The following is a 24,157-nucleotide window of genomic DNA, read 5'->3' on the forward strand; positions in this document are numbered from 1 at the left end:
GAGGTTTTGGGTTTCAGTTTGGGCACTCGGCCTCGAAAAGGTTCACCATCACTGACCCAGAACCTTCTTCCTTAACACCTGCCAAGCCCCAGGGACCACTGATATTGCCATTTACTAACCTTGGATGGAGCCAGGAGGTAACGCAGGAAATGAAGATGCACCTCGTCTTGTCTGTGAGGGGTAAAGAAACATGTGTACTCCATCTGGATACTGTCTGTCTGGGAGACCATATTCATTTCTCTTCCCTTTGCAGCCAAAATCAGTTACTTCTGTATCATCCACTGTATCTCTTCCCCATGTTCAGTAGCAGTACTGGCAGAAGCTGTATTTAAATGCTGCTGGGGTAAAGAAGTGTGAAGCTGGGTCTACAGAGCATCAAACTCTGCATGGTTTTGTTTTTTATTTAGTACAGTTATGAGGTGGAGGAAAAAAGCAGGCATAAACTAGAGTTTCCAAGAATGGCACTGTCACAGGGCTAGTAAAAGAAAGAAATGAGAGAGGTTGATAACTATGGAAAACGAGAGACTGAGAGAGAGAAAATGTGCTGTAGTTGCCAACCAATATCTCTCTAGATGCTATAGAGTCTAGCAGAGCTTGTTGACCACTCGTAAAGTGTGACAAAACATGATGGGCTGAGTCAGAAATGTCCAATTACTTGTGTGTTTGTTTAAAGCATTCATGCAAGTTCTCAGTCAAACAGCTCCCAAAATAGTTGATGCATACAATATTATTATTATTATTAACCTTTATTTATATAGCGCTGTAAATAAAGCTGTCCCCAGTCAAATGCTTACAACTGAAAAAGAAATGCTACAAAAACAAAAAGTGTTGGGAAGAAAAGAGAGGGGATATTAAGTATACTTTCAGCAGGGTTGGCAAGAGCTAAGCAGCCCTGCTTCCTATATCCATGGCCTCTGTTACAGCATGCAAAAATGGTTGCGGAGGGAAGAAACAGAAGCACAGGGGGTGTCCTGCTAGCAATAGGAATACAATGCTATAAAGTATCAAATCCTTGAACTAAGGGCCAGAACAGATTGGCACAAAAAGCTGGTTTCCGCCCGGCTTGGGAGTGTGGCATGCAGATGACCCATGCCCCCAAGATGCCTGGAAGCTGGTTTCAAGTTGCCCACTAATTTACACAGAACCCAGCTTCCAAGGCACTCCAGTGGTGTGGCATTTCTACGCCGCACACTGTTGGGGTGCTTTAAAATTGGCTTCCCACTGCAGCGGGGCGGGGAAGCCAGCTTTTTGCCAGTGCAATACAGAGCGGCTGTTTTTGGCCAGCAAAAAGGCAGATTGGGGCACTGGCATACAGTTGCCAAGGCCCCAATCCGGCTTTGTCGGGGCAGATTGAAGCTGCCCCATCAGGGAAGACTGTTTTGCCCCTTTCTCGGGAATGCATTCCTGGTGATGCCATGTTTAATATTTTATCTTCTCTCCCTTCATTTAAAGACCTTGAGAAGATGGCACCTAAAAGTCTGGTCCTGGCTGTTTACACCTTTGCTTTTGTGACTGGGCTCCCTTCCAACCTCCTGGCCTGCTACTCATTCTTGAAGAAGGTGCGACAGAACCCGGCGCCCATAGATATCCTCTTGCTCAACTTGACTATATCGGACCTCCTCCTTCTATTCTTCTTGCCCTTCAAGATGGTGGAGGCTGCCTTAGACAACACTTGGCCTCTCCCTTACTTCCTTTGCCCTCTGGCCAATCTCTTCTTCTATGGCAGCACCTACCTCAGCACCCTCTTCCTCATGGGGGTCAGCGTGGAGCGCTATCTCTGCATTGCCCACCCTGTCAAGCACAAGTTAAACCGCAGGCCAACCTATGCAAAAGTGGCCAGCGTCTTCTTCTGGTTGCTGACCTTCTCCCACTGCTTAAGTATTGTCTATGTGGTAGAATACTATGACCGAAGTGAGAAGAAACTTGATGACAACTCCACCTGTTATGAAAACTTCACTCCCAGCCAGCTCCGCATCGTCCTCCCTTTCCGCCTGGAGTTCTGCATTGTCCTCTTCTTAATCCCTTTCATCATCACCCTTTTCTGCTACATCAGTGTCATACGGATCCTGACCTCCATGCCCAACATCAAGTCCCAGAAGAAGCAACGGGCCGTGGCCCTAGCCTTGGCCACGGTGCTCAATTTCTCCCTGGCCTTTGCTCCCTACAACATCTCTCATATTGTGGGCTTTATTCAGAATGAGAATCCTTCCTGGAGAGTGGAGACGTTCTTCCTCACCTCCCTGAACACCACCTTGGACCCGGTCATCTTCTTCTTCTCTTCTGCCACAATTCGCCAAGTTTTTACTGAGTATTGGCTTGGTATAGGCTCTTATGTCCAGGCCTTTGTTTCATGGTGTCCTTTTCCTTGCTGTTCAGTTCCTAGTGACAATGATGAGGAAGATGGTGGAAGATCCACTTCTAATCTTGACAGACAAACAGGAGTGGTTGCTCTCTCCTCTGCTCTAACTGTACAGCACAGATCTAGAACATCAGAACAGCAATGATTCTCCAAGGATCTCAATGTCCTTAGCTTTCACATTCCTCAGATTGGAGATGGAGATTTATTTCCTTTCCCTACAGAAAAGTAAAGATTTTTCAAAGGTTTTCCCCATGCTGAATGAGATTGCAAGAGGTTTTGTGTATTTTTCAATGGGTTTTTGCATCACTTGTGGGAGGGTGAATGTCTTTTGTGAAAAAAGCAACAATGGAATACTAGACTGAATCCAATTATTAGTCCAAATTGTACACTGTGGCTGGCATCTTCAGAGAATCTGGAGGTTCATGATAATTGTGTACAGAGATACATCCAGATGATACTGGATGACAATTAAGACAAATTGATTTCTGAAAATCAAACTATTAAAGATACAATCGCTGACCTGTATATGTTTTGGGGGAGAGCGGTCAGTTGACAATCATTACAACACTGCCCTGGAGTTTTCAATTGTAGGGAACAATTGGCAGTGCTAGGCATGGGAGGTTCTTCAGATGTTTGCCCACTCTACATCCTTTTGAATACTTGGTTTGATTAGAAATGGGATGAAACCTCAAGAAGGGCCAAAGAGGAAGAATGGTTTTCTCATCTATGGCTAGCTTCTATATATCTTAGCCACTGTCACTTCAGATTGCTGAGTGCCAAGTCTTCAAAGAACGGCAGGCTTTCTAGCCATTTCTCTGCTACATACTCAGAGGAAGAACATTCTCCTCTTATTTACTTATTGCATTGCAGCCATTCCTTGTCAAATTCTTGGTCTCTTGGTCAAATTATTAAACAAAAAGATCTTTCCAGGATCAGGAGAAAGGGTAGAGAAACAGAATGGTACCAGATAGGAGACCAGAAAATGTTACCATGTCCGTTTCCTGTGTGAAGTAGTTGCTATATGAAGTTTCCTATGTAGGTAGACAGATGATAGAGAGATAGAGAGACAATAGATAAACAGAGAAGTGTCTTAGAAAATATGACATGCTTACATCCTGTTGCTGCCCATGAAAGCTGGTGCAAAATAAAACATGTCAATCATTTAGATGCCACAAGACTAATATGTCTGTCATGAGAGACTATGATGGTTCATTCCCTGAAAATATTTTCATTAAGAAACTATTTTTCTAAGACTACAAGAGACACAAGGCCCATAACTGATTACTGATTCATATCAATAAACTTTTAAATGGGCATAGGTTTTTGTGGGTTTTTCGGGCTATGTGGCCATGTTCTAGAAGAGTTTATGCCTGACGTTTCGCCAGCATCTGTGGCTATGAGCATCTTCAGAGGATGCATTCTCTGAAGATGCCCATAGCCACAGATGCTGGCGAAACGTCAGGAATAAATTCTTCTAGAGCATGGCCACATAGCCCGAAAAACCCACAAAAAACTATGGATGCCGGCCATGAAAGCCTCCAACTTCACGCATTTATATGAGCAGTTTGAATAAAGCGTATGGAGGGGATCAGTAGATAAATATTACCTTCTTAATGTTTGTAATATTTTGCTGGCTTCTGAAGAGCACACAAAGAAAAGATATGAGCTCAGTGGAACACCCTACAAGCTTTGTGGTAAACTGGAAACGCCACTTCCCGACAGTGGTTTGGTAGTGGTTAGGCTTGACTAATTTTCTGAAAGGTTTTACTTGCTAAGTTCTTTAGACTAAGCTTGTGATAGAACAGAAAAACAGGCCAGGGCAATGTTTGATTTTTTGGTCTCTTGACAACTCTCACGAAGCATCCCACTATGGACTATGATAAATGACACATTGCGTGATACAGCTCAGGATGGTAGTCTACTATATTGCATCTTGTCAGCCCCTGCTAAAGTCTGTGTGTATGTGCCTTCAAGTCACCTGTCAATTTAGCTTTCAAGATCAGACAGGATCTGGTGCTTTTGTGACATTTAGGTGGCCCCCAGATAAAGCAGACTAACTTAATCAATTGGATTACCTGTTTGTCAGCTAACCATTGAACAATTAATTCACTAGGTTTACTCTAGTTTGGGGATTAGCCAAAAGGATTTAGGCCACTGGGTGGCACTGTGTTGCACTGTACACAATCCGTGGCCCAATTTATAAATGTTAATTGAGGTTCTGGCAAGTATTCACCAAGCAAGACAATGTGCTGATTGCGTTATCGGATGAGATTTAGCATAAACATGAACCTGTTAAGAAAGGATGTCTGGAGTTTAGGGGTCAGGTCCCATCACTATACCGACAACCACCAATTGTATATTACTCCTTTCTATTTAATTCCAATGTAGCTGCTTCCTTGCTAAATTAGAGTCCGTCTTCTGTAACAGACTGGAGGAGGGCTAAAAAACGGAAGCATGGGACAAAACAGGGAGGTCCCCGGTCAATTGAAAAGCAGATTGGGAAACAGAGACTCTGTCTGTGCTGGAATGTGCAATCTTTCAGATAAACTGGACCTGAGATGCATCAGGATTTTAAACTGTGTTTGGAAAGATACCAGCATTCAGTGGAGCTGTTTCAGCCAGGTAGTTATATGGTCATTCTAGTTAACAATCTGGCTGCAACTCTTTGGGAGAGCAGAAGTTTCCGAGCAGTTTCCAAAGGCAGCCCCATGTATAGTGTGTTAACAGTAATCCAGATGGAATGTCACTGTATGCACCACTACAATCAGAAAAAAAAAATAGGTGCAACTGGTGTACAAGTTTTAAGTGTGCAAATGCACTTCTGGCTGCTGCCAGGTTCAGAGCAGAATCCAGGAGTACATTCAAACTGCAAACTCCATCCAAAAGTTAAAAAAAAAAAGGGGGGGGGGAGAGAAAGAAAGAAAGAAAATGTAAACATATGTACACACACCTTACATTCCATGTGCATATGGTGGGTATATAAAATCTGGAGGAACAGAGACAAATTTTGCATAAGAATAATAATAAGAAGAACAATGGCTGACATCCTTCTGTTCAGGAACTACAATAGTGTAAACTGGAGTTACACTATCTTATCTTCTGGGGATTCATATTTATGGTCATGAATGACTGAACATAACACCCAAATCCTACCATTGGTGCCTGACATTAGAAGATTATGTTCACAGCATGCTGCTCTGTATAGAGGGCCTTTGGACAACCAGATGGGCCAGATCTCAAGAGCTCTCACATCTTTAAAGTTTTCTTTCAGGGCATAATTGCTTTGGAACTGCATGGCTGGAGTATTATGGCCCACCCACACAATGTAGGATTATGGCTGCTTTATTTTGGCATAATAATCTTTCAAGACCTTAGATTACAGTTGGCCCTCCATTTTCACGGACTTGAGCTCTGTGGTTTTGATTATTCACGGAAGGGCAACCTCCATTAAAGTTAATGGTGCCCACATCCATGGTGCACATGCATGGGAACATGTTTCCATTCAAGCCTATGAGGCTTGCATATATGCAAATTTTCGAATTCACAGGGGGATCCAGACTGGATCACCCATGAATTCAGAGGGAGGACTGTAATTCTATTTGTTTGTGGCAGAATGTCCATTACAAAATTTAAGGGCTGACATCCTATTGAGTATTAACAACTGTATAATCTAGACTTATATGTGTGTAACTGTTTGGCATTCATGTTTATGATCATGTTACCATTGCCACAATCACAAATGCCAACCCAAGCCTACCTTAACAGGCAGTAACTGCACCAAGCAATAGAGGTCTATTGTGTTGATGCTTAGGGCAGAACAGGATGACAATTCCAGCCCATCCCAAAAATGATCTCTAGTGCAACAATCAGAAGAAGGACACCTCCAGCAATTCCTCATCCCATCACACATTGCTGGCAGGATGGAACTGGAAACACCATCCTTCTGCCCTCCGATCACCAGCAGAACAGATCATCATCACTCAGTGTAGCTGCTGGCATTTAAGGTAAGTTTGGTGTGTCAGATCAGGGGATAATACACAGTTACACGTTTGTAACTACATCCCAGATGTAGGATCTCAACCTATGTTAACATGGTCTATCTACTAAAACAGTGATACTCAGACTTTTTACCCTTGGGGACCCCTGTTTACATCTACATGCACACACACCCCTCAAAGAACTATAGGAATAAAAATATTTTGTTGACCTAGCGTGCGTATTTTCATTCACACATTCATGTAAATTCATATGTTAAAGAATGTTAATGCAATAATATATCACTACCAGCCCCAAGCTGAGAATGGTAGCTACAACAACTGATCCTCTTAAAGGCACTGCTGAGGCGTTATACATTTGCAACTGATCTTTTGGGCTTCTACTGCATAGCAGCTAATGGTATGTAATGGGGGGAGATACCAAGCAAGTCCATACAGAGTTACATTTGACTTCAAAAGAGGAAGCTTCTCAAGAATTATGGATTTGCATAGAAAAGAAGTTGAGAGGAAGAGCCAAGAGGTCAAATATCTCCAGACTTCATGGAAATTACTCAATGCCAGAATAGCAGAAGATCACCTAGATCCAGGTCCAAATGACTGCCACCATGGTTAACAAGTAGAACTGAAGAGGTAATATGAAAGAGAGAGGAGGGTTTCCTTCAGAAAATGGAAGGTAAGGCGAGACAACAAGAAAAACAGAAAAGGAACCCAAACTTACAAGAGTTATAAAACAGGTTTAAGTTCAGTTTTCTAGCTATCCTGGTTATTTTAAAATAGGGTTGAGTTTTGTGAAATTGTTTATACAGATACACTTTACCCACACAGCTTTGTAGCATGTGTTTCCCACCCCAGTGATACTACCCCTGCCAAGACACAATGATATCAGAAGCAACCCATAGTTCATTCAACCCATATAAGTCATCTGTTCGGAATGATGCAGAACTGGATTCTGGGTTTGGGGAATGCAATATCTGCTTTTTGCAGGCGGTGAAGGAATCCAGTAGGCATGTACCGTAATCTTTGATTCTATGACTCTGTGGTCCAAGTCAAAAGTAAGAATGGGATAGGTTCATGAATCATAGAATCATAGAATCGTAGAATCGTAGAGTTGGAAGAGACCGCAAGGGCCATCCAGTCCAATCCCCTGCCATGCAGGAAATCCAAATCAAAGCATCCCCGACAGATGGCCATCCAGCCTCTGTTTAAAGACTGTTTAATATCCCAAGAAATCCCAAGGAAGGCAGTGCCACTGAGAGAAGCCACAATCTTAATTTTAAGAATCACAACAATTTTTTTCACCCAGGGGAAATTTTACTTCTGAGATGCCATATCTACCTATAAATGATGCTGAGAATATGAGTGAACAGGGTTTGTTTTGTATGCATCTGATACTAAAAGAACAGGAAACCAGGCCCATTTCCCTATTGAATAAGTGAGTCCAATATTGTTGCCATGTCTTTACTAGGGAATTGTTGCCTCTTCAATTCTGTACTCACTGAGCAAATCTTTAATGAAATAATCCAAGTTAAGCAAAACATCACAGGCCAACAGTTTCTGATTTATGTACTTTAACTGAGTCTGGCATAATGACCAATTTTACCAATACAGAGAAGCACCTGAGTGAACAGTTCAATATCTTTACAGCCCTTTTAAAGTCCTCAGATCTAACAGATCCCAGATCACACCCAATTAAAATTTAAATTGATGCCCATCTTTTAATAAATATTGTTTGATTATTTGTTTAATTGTATCGTACTGCTGTAATTTATTGCACTTTCGGTTATATCTGTTTTTAAGTTATGTCACCTTGGATCTCAGTGTAAAGGAGAACGTGATGCAGTGAGTCAATAAATAAAGTCTTTTAAAATGTAAAAAGAAAAGATAAAAGTTATCAAAAAGAGAGGTCACTTTTTCTTCTCCTTTCCTCTTTTGATGGTGGACATGCAAGTGTGAAGAAGTACCAGAAGAGTACCTTGCAGCTTCCTCAACACCTCTTTCATTTTTGTATAGATTTACTGTATCACAAAGAGTTTGAAGGGATCTTAGAGCTTATCTAGTCAAACTAGGTACAAGATCTTGAGTTCACCCTTGGTAGATGGTATTCCAGCTTCTCCTTAAAATCATCTCATGAAGAGGAACCCACCACCTTCAAACCCTAACATTAGGCAGAGTGGGTGAGAGAATTCACTTAGCAGTGAGATGCTGTGGAAAAGATGTGGAAGCTCCTCCGCTATTCCTTCTGCCCCACCCTACAATTTTCCTCTCTTGGAAGACAGAGTTGCACACCCTAAACTCACTTTCTACTCTGAAGTGTAGCAGTAGACTCTGTCCCATGGGAGATGTTCACATAGGATTGAGTTGGCAATCCTCTGGCATTCTGATCTCCAGAAGGAATGGCGAAGATGCCATTTTATCCTGTGCCTCAGTAGCAAAATGTGTAGGGCTGGTTTTGGCTTGATGTTTCCCACCTCATCCCACTATTGCCATTTCCATGTCGTTGGAAAGTGCAGGGGGTCCACACACTCCAACTTTCTGCAACTGGAGATCCTGCAACAGGCATCTAAGAGGACTTCCAGACATCTTTGTGAGGTCCCTAAGACAACATCTACGCAACACGTCCACTTACAGGAAAATAGTTGGATGTGTTTCCATTGATCCTCCCAGTGGCATGGAAATAACCATGGGAGGGGACCGATTTACTTAAAAGGTGAGTTTGGTGGGGATGTTGGCTGTTATTATAATGGTAAAGGGGGAAGAACATCAACAGTTTAAGATGAAAGATGATAATTTTCATGTAAGGCAATAGTGAATAAAGGAAGACCACATCACAGGTGGATGAGCTTTGGGAGGTCTCTCATTCATAAGCTCATAAAGAGTTTTGTTTCATGCTCTGAAACAATGCTCTGTGATGTCATGACCCATGAAGCAGTCCTTGAAAATGTATGCCACACAATACAGGTTAATATTTAAAGTATCAGAACATTTTAATGTTTCTGCTACAGCACACAAGCAGGGATAAACCCCTGAAAATATTTGTTGACAGGACAGCTGTAGTTATTGGACTCCAAGTGCTACAAACAGAAATGAGTATCAAAAATCAGTTTAGGACTTTGCTTTTATTGATAAGATCAGTTTCAATAAAAGTGTGCCAAAAATATGTATAGCTAAATATTACATTCTTAAAATGTGTAACATTGGTCTGGTCCAGGGAAGGAGACATAGAAAAGGTATGAGCTAAGGAGGAACACCCTGCAAGCTTTGTGGTAATGCCACTTCCCAATTGTGGGTTGGTGGTGGTTAGATCCGACAAACTCTCTGAAAGGCTTTAACAACTGCTTTCTGTATCTTACATTGGTGGTGACAGTGATACAATAGAAAAGCCGGCAAGGGCTGTGTTTGATTTTTAGTCACTTGGCAATCCTCCTTGTGTATTGTGCTATGTATCATATTGAATTTCACACCATATTTTGTCATCCTGTTCCTTATGCTGCTCTACTGCACATTTGCCCACACCTTTATTGTTAGATCTAGCTAGAGCAGACCCATTTAATCGATGGGACCTACTTATATGTAGAATAACCACCGAACAATTCGTTCACTGGATCTACTTTAGCCGGAATTAAACTACAGGATTCAGGCCACTGTGTGGCACTGTGTTGCACTGCAAACAAACTATGGCCTAATTTTTGAATATGAATTCAGATCCCAGCAAGAAAGAAAGAAAGAAAGAAAACACAAGAAAAGGAATGAGCTAGTGCCTTATCCTAAATTTATGAACTTTGGATTCTGTCATAACTCGTAAATGTGGGTTATTGTCCAGAGCTTGGAAAAGTAACTTTTCTGGACTACAAGTCCCAGAATCTCTCAAAGAGAATGGACACTGTAGGATTAAGTAGTGCAGAAAGACAGACAGACAGACAGACAGACAGACATAAGCTTTTAAAGCTTATTTCTCTGTCTGCCATTCATAGAGCATCAACCAGATTTTCTTAATTTTAGATATGTCTGCCAGAGTATAAAAACAACTCTTTAAAAAGCCGGAAAGGAACATGACATCTCTGAGGGGTTATTCAGAGCAGCCCATCCCCAGCATTCTCCAGGGCACAAATGGGCAACTAGGAGATTAGCACATTGGCTTTAAAACGCTCATAGGAAGCTCAACGCCCCTATATTGGCAGAGTTCATCACTGTGTTTTAGAGATTGGGCATGCTATAGCTTGAGCGTTGGAGTAAGATTCTGGAGATCATGGTTTGAATCTCTGATCATCCATGAAAACCCACTGGATGATCTTAGGTGAATCATTGGGGATCCCACACCAGGTGTCACCCGATGCGGTGGGCAGGACTACTGAGGGATCAGGACATCCTTGTGGGACCTCCAGTGGGACTTCCAGGGCCAGGGAAACGGCCATGCGGTTCCCCCCCCCCAAAGCCTGGGGACCCCCTTGAGGCCTGGAGCACCACCTGCACAGCCCCAAGGGGCACCCACATGGGCCCAAGGAGCACCTGCATGGGGCAGGGGGTCGACAGGTGTCACCCCTCTTCTGGGGTGTCACCTGGTGTGACCCACCCCCATACACCCCCCCAGTGATGCCCTTGGGGTGAGTCACACTTTCTCAGCTCCAGAGGATGGTAATGGCAAACTCCCTCTGGAGATACTTGCCAAGAAAATTCTGTGATAGATTTGCCTTAAGGTCACCATAAGTTGGAAATGATTTTTTAATTAAATTTTTTAATTAAATTATACAAAAAGGAATACAATAAAAAGGCTAAAACCCTACAAAATCATACAATTATAAAATAATCTTTCAAAACTTTCCAATTTTCAAGAACATCCCTTATATAAAGTCTTATATAGTTTAGATTGTTTGGAAAAAGTCGGATCATAGCGATCCCTGACAAGTTGGAGGAGGAACAGTTATAAGGTTTGTGTTGACAAAGTCAATAAGGGGAAGCCATTTTTCATAAAAAGATGCTTGGTTTTGCTGTTTTGGGTTGTAATTCATATTATCTAATAACTTCTCCATTAGATATTGGTCCCAAACTCTTTTCCACCAGTTATCTAAATACAGAAGGCCTGTTTTCCAAGAATTAGCCACTTTGAGTCGAGCCGTTGTCAGAAGGAGAGAAATCAGTTTTCTGTTTTAAGAATTTATTGTTCTTTCTGTAGAATGAAAGTAGCAAAAGAACTGGACAAAAATTGATTTTTTTTTTTTGATTTGCAGTTAAAGCAGTTTGTTTAATTACTTCGTGCCAAAAAAGATTAATGTTTGGACAATTGATCTATTTATGGTAGTATGTCCCTAAAACTGGGCATCCTTCTCCAACATAGAAGTGACATAGATTTTATCATTTGTGATTGTCTAATGGGGTTCATATACCATTTGTGAACTATCTTTAAAACATTATCTCTGGTCAAGGCTGATCTCGATTTCAACAAGGAAGACGACCAGATAGCGGACCAATCAGTATCAGATATTGATATATTTAGTTCCCTTTCCCAAGTTGGAAACAATTTGAAGATATAACAGCACACACACACACACACAATGGCTAGAAACAGTGTGGAATGTAACAGCTACTTTCTTCCATTAGAGGGTGTTGGTTCCCAAGGGAGAGTCAAATTAATCTGATTTTGAAGGGATGGAAAAGGAAGATTTAAACTTTTCGGTCCCATTTGTGGTTTAGTGAAACACTTCTAGAAGTAAACGCAGTGTAAGAACACTAAGCGCAAAAGAATATCTTCTCCCAGCCATTTCCCGCAGAATGAGACCAGAAGACCAGCCCTGCACACTATATAAACATCCTCCCATCATTTGCTGAACTGAAACTGATGACTGAGCTATTCCTAAGTCAGCCTCACAAAACATGATGTGAAATCTATCGTTGAAAGTAGAAAGGTAGTTTCACAAAGCGCTTTGCAAGAACAGGAATTCACCAGTCATTTCTAGGGAAGGATCTGTCAGACATGTTTTCATGCATTTATTCCTTTGGCCATAACCCAAGTTTATGCCTTGCCAGTTTCTTGCAGATTAGATAGATAGATAGATAGATAGATAGATAGATAGATAGATAGATGATAGATAGATAGATAGATAGATAGATAGATAGATAGATAGATAGATGATAGATAGATGTGGTTTTGTATGCATTTTTCAAATGGACAAACTACTGCAGTTCTCTCAGAAATATATCTGTGTACATTTTTAAAATGTTGGGTGTATAGTTTTACTTCAGTGGAACGTACACTGTACTGCTGTATTTGTTGAACTTCATATGTACATACGCATCATATGTAAAGGTGGATTATACTCTTAGGAGGAGATGTGCAAACTGGCAGAAGGGACATCATCAATTTAAGGTATAACAAACAAGTACAGATTTATAGTCACAAACTGTGTCCTCCTATGTTTGGTCCTGGAGGTGTGTTTGTGTGGAGGGTTTTAAAAAGAAAAGGAAAAAAAGCAGAATGAAATTCTCTGCCTAGATTAGTGGGCATAGATGTCTCGGGTTCTAATCCTGGCAGCTAGTATACCCAAAATGAATTAAAGCATATGGGCTTTAGGTAGTTAAACATGTTGCAGATCACAGAGGCACATTACTAATGTAGCAATGGGGCCTGTTATTCTTTTTAAAAACTTATTCACCAACAGTAAAAAGGCACAAACAGTCGGTATGCTGAAGTGACTTGAATATTGGGCTAGATTTGAATCCCTGCTCAGCTATGGAAACGCACAGAGTGAACTTGGGCAAGTCACACTCTTTTACTCTAGAAGAGAAAGGCAATAGCTTATCTTCTTTGAAGACTTCTTGGGAAGAAAACCCTAAAATAAGGCCACTGATAGCCAGAGTCCTCTTGCAGGCCAAAACAACATAGAATCATAGAATCGTAGAGTTGGAAGAGACTGCAAGGGCTCCAGTCCAACCCCCTGCCATGCAGGAAATCACAATCAAAGCATCCCCGACAGATAGCCATCCAGCCTCTGTTTAAAGACCTCCAAAGAAGGAGACTCCATTACACTCCGAGGGAGTTTGTTCCACTGTTGAACAGCCCTTACTGTCAGGAAGTTCTTCCTAATGTTAAGCTGGAATCTCTTTTCCTGTAACTTGCATCCATTGTTCAGGGTCCTAGTCTCTGGAGCAGCAGAAAACAAGCTTACTCCCTCCTCAATATGACATCCCTTCAAATATTTAAACAGGACTATCATATCACCTCTTAACCTTCTTTCCTGCTAGAAATTATGTGACCATCTATGCACAGCTCCAGAAGGTGTAGATGGGGCATAACTGGGGAGGGACCTTAGGCAGAGTGATCTTGCCACACATCCTTAGTGATGAACAAGTGTTAATTTCCTCTTGGGTTATTACTAGGAGCACTCTTTTGATTGTACTTTTGAGAACGACTAGGGGGGGAAAGATTCTATGCTTTTATAATGAGCACAGAAAACGTTTGCAACTAAAGAAGGAGGTTGGGCTTGGGTTTCATGGTAAGTTTGCACAAGTCTGGACTTCTGCAGCATCATTTACTTCCTCTTGCTCTCCAGAGTTATTTCCCAGGTAAAACTGTATCCAGTGGTAATAAGTTCCCTTTTCAGCCAATGACCTCACTTCCTCCAATGCGTAACGTAAGGACTATCTCTTTCATGTAACCGTACAGCAGCTTGGTCTACTCACATTTTCCAACTGCTTGCTGCGAGAAGACAAAATCCAGACTTGTCACGGGATCATCTCCGGGCTGCTTTGAGTCGAACCCTTACTGGAGATTGAAGCGAGTGATCACTCTACTAGAACGCAAGTAAGATTAGAAAATGTGGCAGGGATTGATATGATCTTTTGAAAACATGTTGAGAAAAATGGTTAAATGGTCACAAATGAATTCACTGATATGATTATCTGATATCTGAGGGTCTAGAAGAAAAATAAGTTGCTTTATACATTGGGAAGAAGGCTGTTTTTTTTCTAGGTGGCTCTTTTAAAGGGTTTCCTTTGTAGTACGCGCAAATGAAATGGCACACAAAATTCAAATTTGATAATATTCCCGAAGCAAAAACTCAAAGCTTGTAGAATATCAAGGTTTTCTTTTTTTTCCCCTCCCAAATATTATATTTGAAATTTATCAGTGGGGATTGCTTTTAAGAAAGAAGAAGAAGAGATCATTGTGGTAATGTTAGTCTTGAGCAAAATAGAAGCGGTTGAACCGGCTTCCCACCGTGAAGCACTTGGCGCAGTTTGAGTGAATCAATTATTGATGACTGCAGTAAAGGTTCTATTCTATTCAAGTTTATATTTAAGCGGTGGTAAAGTACTATACCTACAAATTGGAGAGAGTTGGTGGTGGAGTCAGTGGGGTGCTCAATTCACTACTAGGCTTAGTCCAGCCTTAAAGGAGAGCTCTATCATGCTGCACCTATTTAGGGAATAGTTCAGTGCCACTGCTTTAGAAGCTGGACTAAAATTCAGAGCAAATCCCTTTAAATTACCATGCATTCCTGTGATGCGAAGTTTAACTGTGAGTTAGTTTGGCTTGATCTTACTGTTGCAAGAAAATTCCAGTGTTGGAAGGTCAAACAGTCACCGTTCTGGTCAGAAGATCTTACTGCTTTCTCTATGCATGTTGTATATTTTCACACTATAGTGTCTCGGTGCTATCATTCCACTTTAATTGCTGTGGCTGTGAAATCATGGGGTTGGCGGTTTAGGGAGGGACATCTAAAAATCTCAGCCAGAGGACTCTTGGATCTCACTAAACTACAAAGCCCAGAATTCTACAGGAGGCAGCCACAGACGTTAAAGTGGAATAATAGCACTATGAGCCTTATTGTATACTTAATACAATAATATTATCATTATAATAATAATACAATATTATTATTATTATTATTATTATTATTATTATTTATATCCCACCCCTCTGCACAATGCAACAGGGGCGGCTTACAACATTAAAATATATATCCAACATTAAATATACATTCCTGTAACTCCCAATCCCACCCTCCCCTTAAAATACAATTAAACAAGTTACAAGTATAAGTGTAAGATAAGAAAGCTGAAATGGAGTAGTGGAATAATGGCTTTCTCCATGCCTGTCTGCATGACATGCTAGCACTTCTGTTCTCTTCCCAAGGGAGACAGTCATAGAAACATGCCTTATGTTGTGCTGGAAAATTCACTTGGTAAAAGGCGCACTTTTACAAACTTCTCCTTCGGGAAGGAGAACGAAAGTGTTACCATGTTATGCGGAGAGACATGGAGAAAGCCATTCTTCTCCTACTCCATTTTGGCTTTTTGTTTTCATGGAATAAGGCCCCAAAAGAGTGTAGTGTAATGTTGTAAAAGTTCAGGGAAATGTATTTTTGGAAATATGGTCAGCTTATATTTTTGGAATATTGCATATGCCAAATGCAATTTTTGAAAAGATCATATTCACCACTACCATCCTATACAAGTATTACCCCCATACAGGTTCAGTGGGTGCAAATCCGTGTTCCAATTAAACAACTCTTTTTTCAAGTATTATTTGGTAATAAGGCTCTGGAAGATAGGTTCTCCGTAAGTGACCTATATTCACCTGGAGCACTCAGCCACAAAGCATCGTTTGAGTGTGTTACATTCTGTAATCTTCTCTCACATAGGACCATAATGAGCCTTGGCCTATGAACTTCACAGAGAGATACTACCTTGCTATTAGGTAAAATGACGGCATTGCCTTGAATTGTAGATTTTGGATGTCATAAAAGATCAGCAAATATATTCCTATAGTCAGAGAGAAGGAGAAGTGCTTATGAATTTTTTTGCTTAAGCTACCATAACTACTTCTATGGATAGTTATTATTGATTTGAGTCGGTTTTCTGCCTCAAAAAGCAACGTCCTTTGGTTCAGCCCTATATATGAACTGTCTAAGCAGATTTAGCACATCACCCAAAATCCAATGCAACATGCCAATAAACTCATATGGAAAGAGTTACCTTGTTTCTTAACGTTACAAAGTCCAGAGATATGCATGGGCATCTATTGCTAAGCAGTAGGAAGACTTATTGTTGACACTGTTACAATACCCACACCCAGAGACACCACAGTTTCCAATACTAGGCTCTCAGGCTTGGGCCCCTAAGACATCAAGGCATCAGCTTCCATGGCTCTCAAGCAGTGTTTAGAGATTATAACAGCTGAACGTCTTAAAATATCTAGAGGATCATGCTTGGGACCAATGGGTACAAGAAAGCAATCCTCAATCAAAGGGAAATTCATTCTACTATGACAAATCCCATCATTCTAATGAACATGTCCATTGGTTATTTGGAGTACGGATGATGGGAGTTGCAGTCCAAAATATTTGGAGAACATGCTGTCTGAGAAAGAGAGATAAAAAGGATGGCAAATATATCCTTCTGTTCAATGTTTTCCTTGAGGAAAGAGATGCACCATTCTTGATGTTCAGATTTCTGATTACAACCTGCTTTCACTTCCAGGCTTTGAGAAGATGGCACCTAAAAGTCTGGTCCTGGCTGTTTACACCTTTGCCTTTGTGGCTGGGCTCCCTTCCAATCTCTTGGCCTGCTACTCATTCCTGAGGAAGGTGCGACAGAACCCGGTCCCCATAGATATCCTCTTGCTCAACTTGACTATATCGGACCTCTTCCTTCTATTCTTCTTGCCCTTCAAGATGGTGGAGGCTGCCTTAGACAACACTTGGCCTCTCCCTTACTTCCTTTGCCCTCTGGCCAACTTCTTATTCTACAGCAGCATCTATCTCAGCACCCTCTTCCTCATGGGGGTCAGCGTGGAGCGCTATCTGTGCGTCGCTCACCCTGTCAAGCACAAGTTAAACCGCAGGCCAACCTATGCAAAAGTGGCCAGCCTCTTTTTCTGGTTGCTGGCCTCCTCGCACTGCTTAAGCATTGTCTATGTGGTAGAATACTACGATGGAAGTGAGAAGAAACCTGATGACAACTCCACCTGTTATGAAAACTTCACTCCCAGCCAGCTCCGCATCGTCCTCCCTTTCCGCCTGGAGCTCTGCATTGTCCTCTTCTTAATCCCTTTCATCATCACCCTTTTCTGCTACATCAGCGTCATACGGATCCTGACCTCCATGCCCAACATCAAGCCACAGAAGAAGCAACGGGCCGTGGCCCTAGCCTTGGCCACGGTGCTCAATTTCTCCCTGGCCTTTGCTCCCTACAACATCTCTCATATTGTGGGCTTTATTCAGAATGAGAATCCTTCCTGGAGAGTGGAGACATTCTTCCTCACCTCCCTGAACACCACCCTGGACCCTGTCATCTTCTTCTTCTCTTCTGCCACCATCCGCCGAGCCTTCACTGCCTTCTGGCTCCGCATTTGCTCTACTATTGCCTCGCCATGCTGCCTGGTTTGCTGCAAGACTCCAAACACAGACACCAAAGAAGAAGGAGCTGGCCAGGTATCAGTTTCAAATATGCTGGCTGGATCCAGCACACCTACTCCTTTCACAAGATCCGGGATATCTGAGAACTGAACCCTTTGTAAGAAGTGCCCTATACGGTGCAGCATTTCTGGACTCCAAAGCAAGGTGAAGGCTTTGAGATTTGTTACTAGAACCCTGAGATTCAGAACCTGGCTGGTGCCAAATATACTCTCTTTAGAGTATCAAAACTACATGGCACACCCAGTTTTTTCCATACACGGACCTATTTCCTGTAATATAATAGGAGTTTCGTGTTATGGCTGATATTTTTGAACTATTGTGTGTCAGAAATCTTTTCCTGTCTACTAAAATTATTCAAAGGATCTCCCAGCACATCTCTACCTTCTGCTCACTTCTGCCTTGGAGCATTCCTGAAACAAATAGCCAAACAAATATTTGAATCCCAGTTCAGTCAAATGTTCTCATTTCTCTATTTAAGTGCTGCATTTGAAACCAGGCATTCAGATATTCAAATTTGCCTTTTGAATAAGAAATAATACTCAACTTCCAACTTTTATAAACCTGGTTCTTTACTTTAATGGCTGGCCATTCTCTTGATTGTTTTTACAATTAAAAAACCAGAAGGGTTTTTTTCTGTCAAGGATTTGCTTCCTTCAAAGAACTCTTTCCATGTCAGATTGCTTGACAAGGATCCCATGCAAACTGGAGGAGTTTGTGGCGGTATTAGGACACTGAGCACAAAACAAATCCATGTGAATCATTTGCCAGGCATAACTGGGCTTCAACAATGCCTCATATAAACTGAGCATGTGTGCCATGGAACACATCCCAACACTAGATGTGACTTTTAAAAAGCCACCTTTCCATCGCCGACATCATTTAAGTATCATTTGTGACCATTTAGCTCTCCAGTCCCTGAAAAACTTTACTGGCTGATTTCTGCAGACCAATGGTGGAACACGGCTATGTTTTAAGATCAAGAGCAAGTTAGATTAACTTGTTTGGGTCGGTTGGACAAATCACTTGGAAAGATTTGTTGGCCGTTACTGATCTTCTCTTTGAGGAATCTCTGCTCAGGCTCAAGATTTCATAAACCAAATCCCACATCCTAATACTCCTGTTGCCTAAACAGAGCAAACTTAGATCTGTTGTCTGAAAGGGGTTGGATGGGCATTTGTCCATTGCTGGAGAAGAACTTCCATGGAGCAGGAGCTATATGTCCAAGAAGCTTAGGTTAGATCTCCAGCCATAGATTGATCACTGACCGTGTTTGGGCTGGTTTTAACCCCAGAATTGGGGTGTTCTGGGGTGGAACATAGGCTGCCTTCAGGCCTCTAGATTCCAAAGCCCCCCATTCCCATAAAAAGTCTCAGGATTGGAACATTTAGCTACCTCAACCTGGAACTGGTGTTGTTGGTTCACTCCACTGGTTTCAATGGGGTGGAGAAACTCTTTAAAAATGCTACCCTCACTTCGCACCCTGGTTGGTCTGAACCTTTCTCTATCAAAGCTGCACTTGATTCCTATATATGAGACAGTGGTTTTGCTATATGAACTATATATATATATATATATATATATATATATATATATCTTGATTTTTATATGTAAGACAGTGGTTTTGCTATATGAACTTGATCTTTTTAAAAGTACTTTACTGTAACTTCAATAGTCGGGGATGCTTTGACTGAGATTTCCTGCATGGAGGGGGTTGGACTGGATGGCCCTTGTGGTCTCTTCCAACTCTGTGACTCTATGATTCTACAATGTGTTTTATATATTTTATCATTTTCATAAGCTGATTTCATTTGTTTTGTAAAGAATGGTCTGTGTGTGTGTGTGTGTGTGTGTGTGTGTGTGAGAGAGAGAGAGAGAGAGAGAGAGAAATTATATATAAGACAATAGTGATTAAAGTGAGCCATGAAACTCATCGAATGAATTCAGGCCAGCTTCTGTCTCAACCCAGCCTACTTCACAGGACTCTGATGTGGTTAAAATATCTGTCTGTAAGGGAGAGAGAACCATGAATGTTCCTTCAAATCCCTGGAGGGAGGAGATGTAAAAAAATTAAACTAAGAGCATAAATAGTATGATTTTTACTCTTTAGCCACATCTGGTGTTCTGCTAAACCAGCTTTCCACAACTTGTTCCTGGCGGTTGGGACTGTAGGATGTCCAAAATATCTGGAATTCAACTGGTTACCAACATCTGTCCTGTAATAATTGGGTGAAAACCGAAATATTGCAACACTTTTATTTCCATAGCAATTGGTTCATAACTTGTTGCAACAAAGGGACTTTTAAGGTGATATGTCAAGCTTGCATCTTTTTGTGCTTTAGACTCTTTTAGCTTTGTGTTTTTAACGGAATCGTCGATTTACTTTTCTTTTCAAACAGGTTTTTAATAGGTAGTTGCACCCAGGGAGGACTGTTTTGGGGGTGTTGCTTTTTTGTATATTTCTAATGGTTTTATACCCTTGGCTTAGCACGTTTTTAATGATTTTGTATTTTTAACTTGTTTTATTGGTGCGACGTTTTTAATTCTGTTATCAAAGTTGCATTGTTGTTATTTTAAGCATCCTTTGTGGGCCGCCTTGGGTCCAGTTTAGGAGAAAGGCAGAATGTAAATACAATAAATAAAATTATATTTTTTAAATGTTTGTACTAACTTTTGTACTTCGTTCGAACTGGTTGAAAGCTGGTTTGTGCCTTGGGTATATATAAATTATATCTATCTATCTATCTATCTATCTATCTATCTATCTATCTATAATGAACAAACAAATTTCATAAACAAACAAACTTTTCCAGTTCCAAAATAGGGTTACTTGTACTACAAAGGCTAATATGAGGTATCTCTCTAGGTTTCCCGAGCAAAATTCTTGCCATGGCAAGATAAAACCGCTTCTTAAAAACAATATACAGTTGGCCCTTCTTATACACGGATTTCATATACACGGGTTCAAGCATCCACGGTTTGAAAATGTTTTAAAAAAGTATAAATTTCAAATATCAAACCTTGATTTTCCATTTTTTATAAGGGACACCATTTTGCTATGTCATTATATTTAATGGGACTTAAGCAGCCATGGATTTTGTTATCCACAGGAGATCTTGGAACCAAACCCCAGTGTATAACAAGTGTATAACTGTATATTTAGAAAGTTATAAATACTAATACATTAAAACAATAAAATTATATACAGTTAACCCTCTGTTTTTGCAAGGGATCCATTCAGGACACATACCCAGTCTGCAAGAAAGGAGGGGTGGCTATACAGACCCTTAAAATGGTTTGCAACCAGTCGGCCAAGAAACAGCATCTAGACCTGCAGAGTCATCTTGCCTCATCTGAGGTTTAGACCAAATGAGGAATCAGATTTACACTAACCCAAATGATCATATTTTGAAAGGGGAATAAAGAAGTAGGTACTGATGTGAGGCACGTACTGTTTTGGCACTGTGAATGGGCCACTCCTTCATGTTGTTTGGGAATGATGGGGTTGCAGTTCAAGACATCTGGAGAGCAGCAGTAGGAATGGAATTAGGTTTTGCAAGGGCAAATAAAAAATATTAAAGTGTTTTTGTTTTGTTTTTTGTTCTATAATATGGCACTTCTGTTTTTCAGGTACAATTTAAGAAATTGTATATGCATATGAAAAGCCCTGTGATGTAGTGATTTGATTGTTGGACTATAACTCAAAGAGACCAGTGTTCAGAACATCTCCATGGAACCATGGAATCCCTCTGGGTAATCTTGGGCAAGTTGCATTCTTTCAGACTAGGCAGAGGTTTTGCATGGCCAAGTGCAGAGTCAGACCCTGGTCTCCAGAATCAAAGCCTGATGTTCAAACCACTAAACCACACTGGCTGTCTCTCATATAGAGCCACTCCTTTATTAAGCGAACTGAGACAGATATACATGCAGAGATGCATCCATTACAGATGCATGTGCAAGGATTTATACACAGGAGCCAACTATGGACCTCGACAGACCAGCCATAAAGGCCGGCATGGGGGCGGAGTGGGAGAGTGGCATCTGCATGATGCACGCCATGGCTCTGCCTCCATGCCACATACTACACACACCGGGCAATATCATGGCACTCCACTGGCGCTGCGTCCAGATGATGCAGTGCCAAAGGAGCACAGAAAGGCCATGGCGCCGGCAGCTATGGCACCCTTTCCATGACACAGAAAGTAGCCACTTTTTGCGGCTCCATTTTGCTCCGTGGAAAGGCCAGATCAGGGCCACAGTGTGCGGTTGCTGCAGCCCTGATCTGGCAATGAAAGAGGCGGCTGTCTGTACAGCCCCAATGTCCTTTTTCAGTTACATTTAAATTCATGAAATATCTGAGGAACAACTGTCACCCATTTACTAATGGATTCCTTAAAGGAACAGCAAAGCAAGAGCCTCCATACATGCTTAGGCAAAAAGTTGGGGCAAGCTGGATTCTGTTAGTCACACTCAGTCCAAGAGCTGGGTGCGCCCATGGCAGTGGGGTATTGGATCCATTTGGGGTTTTACTTTGAACTATACCTATCCAGGGTGCAAAATTCTAGCTACAAAATAGATCCTGCACTGTGTATAAGTTCTGACTAAATAGATTCACCATTTGCCACTGTCATGGGAGCCTCCAAGGCTTAAGGGAAACATGCTGCAATCAACACATCTACTTCCTCCTGCTCTTTCCGTATGTCAGGTTGGAGAAGTCTGTTCCATTACATCACAAGTTGTGTATTTTTAAGTCCTCCTATTCAATGGTAGGCAGAGGAGACACACTGATGGCTGACATCACCATATTACACATTTTCCCTTACCTAGATCTATAGTAAAAGGGGGAAACAGACATAAGGCTGTCATACATACTAGGAAATAGGAGCCACATTTCATGGCTCTTTTTTTCCACCAGGTTGGGGGTTTGGTGTCCGGTTGCTGTGTCCCCAACTCATTGCTTCCAAGGGTGACACATAGAGCCACCCCGTCACACTGTTTGTACAGCCCCTAAGTTTTAGGAAGGGTATTGCTACATTTTAAGCTCTTTTTAAAAAAAGTTAGAAGCCCTTCAAATGATGGTAAATGAGGGAAGGGAACATTGGCAGCTAATGACTTCTATGTCAACAGGCAGTAAATCACTTTGAGTTTTACTCCAAATGTTAAAGAAATTATCTAAGGTGCATAAACCTATCCTCAACATATGCCCAGTACTTTGGATCACTCTTTTAAAGTTCAGATTGGATTCACTGGCCCATGGATATGGGAGCTTCCAGCCACCACTGGAAAAAGGTGTAGGCCTCTGCGGATGTCAGTGGTCTGGATTGGGACCCCACAAGTGCCATATTCAGCATTGCATTCAATAGTTAAACCACCTCTTCTCTAAAAACAGGCACTGGTTTGTGAATTTGAATTACAGCCTGGCTGAAGAGGGAAACCCCCAAGGAGAGCTGAGAATATTCATCAAAAATAGACCTATTTCTGGAAATGGATAGAAAAAGAGGATCTGAAAGTTCAGACCATATTATGAAAGGAATCATGACGAAAGTGTATGTCTGTAAGAAAGAAAATGCCTTCCTACATTCATGTAGGAGGGGAGATTTTGAGGACAAGGAACCCAACCCTTTATGCCTCCAGAATTTTGCTAGCTTTTTTGACATTGCCAGATGCCTTAGTTTATTTTAAGTGGGTGCTAGTAGAGGTGGCAATTCCTTCCCATAATGCCCTGGTGTCATTTCATCCCAGGGCCTTAAAGGAAACAAACATGGCAGCAACAGCAAAAAGCCAGGAGAAGAGTTGGAAAGTTTCTTGTACCCCTCACTTACATTTTGCCACATTTGCTGAAAAGGATCAAAACACCCACCAATTCCATGTATGCAGAGAGATCTTGTAGCACCTTTGAAAGAACGAAGTTGGCAGCATGAGCTTTCCTAGACTAACGTCTACTTCCTCAGATGCTTTCAGTGGAATGGAAGCCAGGGACATACATATATATGTCATTGGTATGTGAGAATGTCAGTTCAATTTCATGGTCACTGAACTCTCCAAAAACACACAGAAGACATTTGTATTCAGACCTAACTGAATGAAACAGCCTAAGTAACCTAAAGGCACCAGACCCTGTCTGATCTTAGAATCTAAACTGGGTCAGCTCTGGTTAGTTATTGGATGGGAGACCGCTAATGAATATCATGTGTTATAGGTTATATTTCTGATGCGGTAACTGGTAAAACTACCTCTGAATATTCCTTGCCTAAGAAAACCCTATGAAATTCAAGGGATTGACATAAACCAACAGGCAACTTGGAGGCACATGCACACACAACTGAATGAATTGCCTCATGAATATGCAGTCAGTATCTTTGTAGCATAAGATGCAATAGGAGACCTGGCCTGCA

General features: G+C 41.4%; 2 protein-coding genes across 2 annotated transcripts; both read left to right on the forward strand.

The window, feature by feature from the left end:
* The first annotated feature begins 1,463 nt into the window (after positions 1 to 1,463).
* Positions 1,464 to 2,504, forward strand: LOC149304833 (free fatty acid receptor 2-like). The gene has a single exon (XM_089479136.1). The coding sequence runs from the start codon at positions 1,464 to 1,466 to the stop codon at positions 2,502 to 2,504; it is 1,041 nt and encodes a 346-aa protein (XP_089335262.1).
* Positions 2,505 to 16,838: 14,334 nt separating this feature from the next.
* LOC149304834 (free fatty acid receptor 2-like) lies at positions 16,839 to 17,855 on the forward strand. Its single transcript, XM_089479058.1, has one exon. The coding sequence runs from the start codon at positions 16,839 to 16,841 to the stop codon at positions 17,853 to 17,855; it is 1,017 nt and encodes a 338-aa protein (XP_089335184.1).
* The last annotated feature ends 6,302 nt before the right edge of the window (positions 17,856 to 24,157 follow it).

Source organism: Sceloporus occidentalis, unplaced genomic scaffold (assembly GCF_023333645.1).
Source record: "Sceloporus occidentalis isolate IW3139 unplaced genomic scaffold, rSceOcc1.0.p SCAF_13, whole genome shotgun sequence".
Lineage (NCBI taxonomy): Eukaryota > Metazoa > Chordata > Lepidosauria > Squamata > Phrynosomatidae > Sceloporus > Sceloporus occidentalis.

Excerpts from the sequence above, each read along its gene's own strand:
- LOC149304833 (XM_089479136.1), top strand. The coding sequence starts at position 1,464 with ATGGCACCTAAAAGTCTGGTCCTGGCTGTTTACACCTTTGCTTTTGTG.
- LOC149304834 (XM_089479058.1), top strand. The coding sequence starts at position 16,839 with ATGGCACCTAAAAGTCTGGTCCTGGCTGTTTACACCTTTGCCTTTGTG.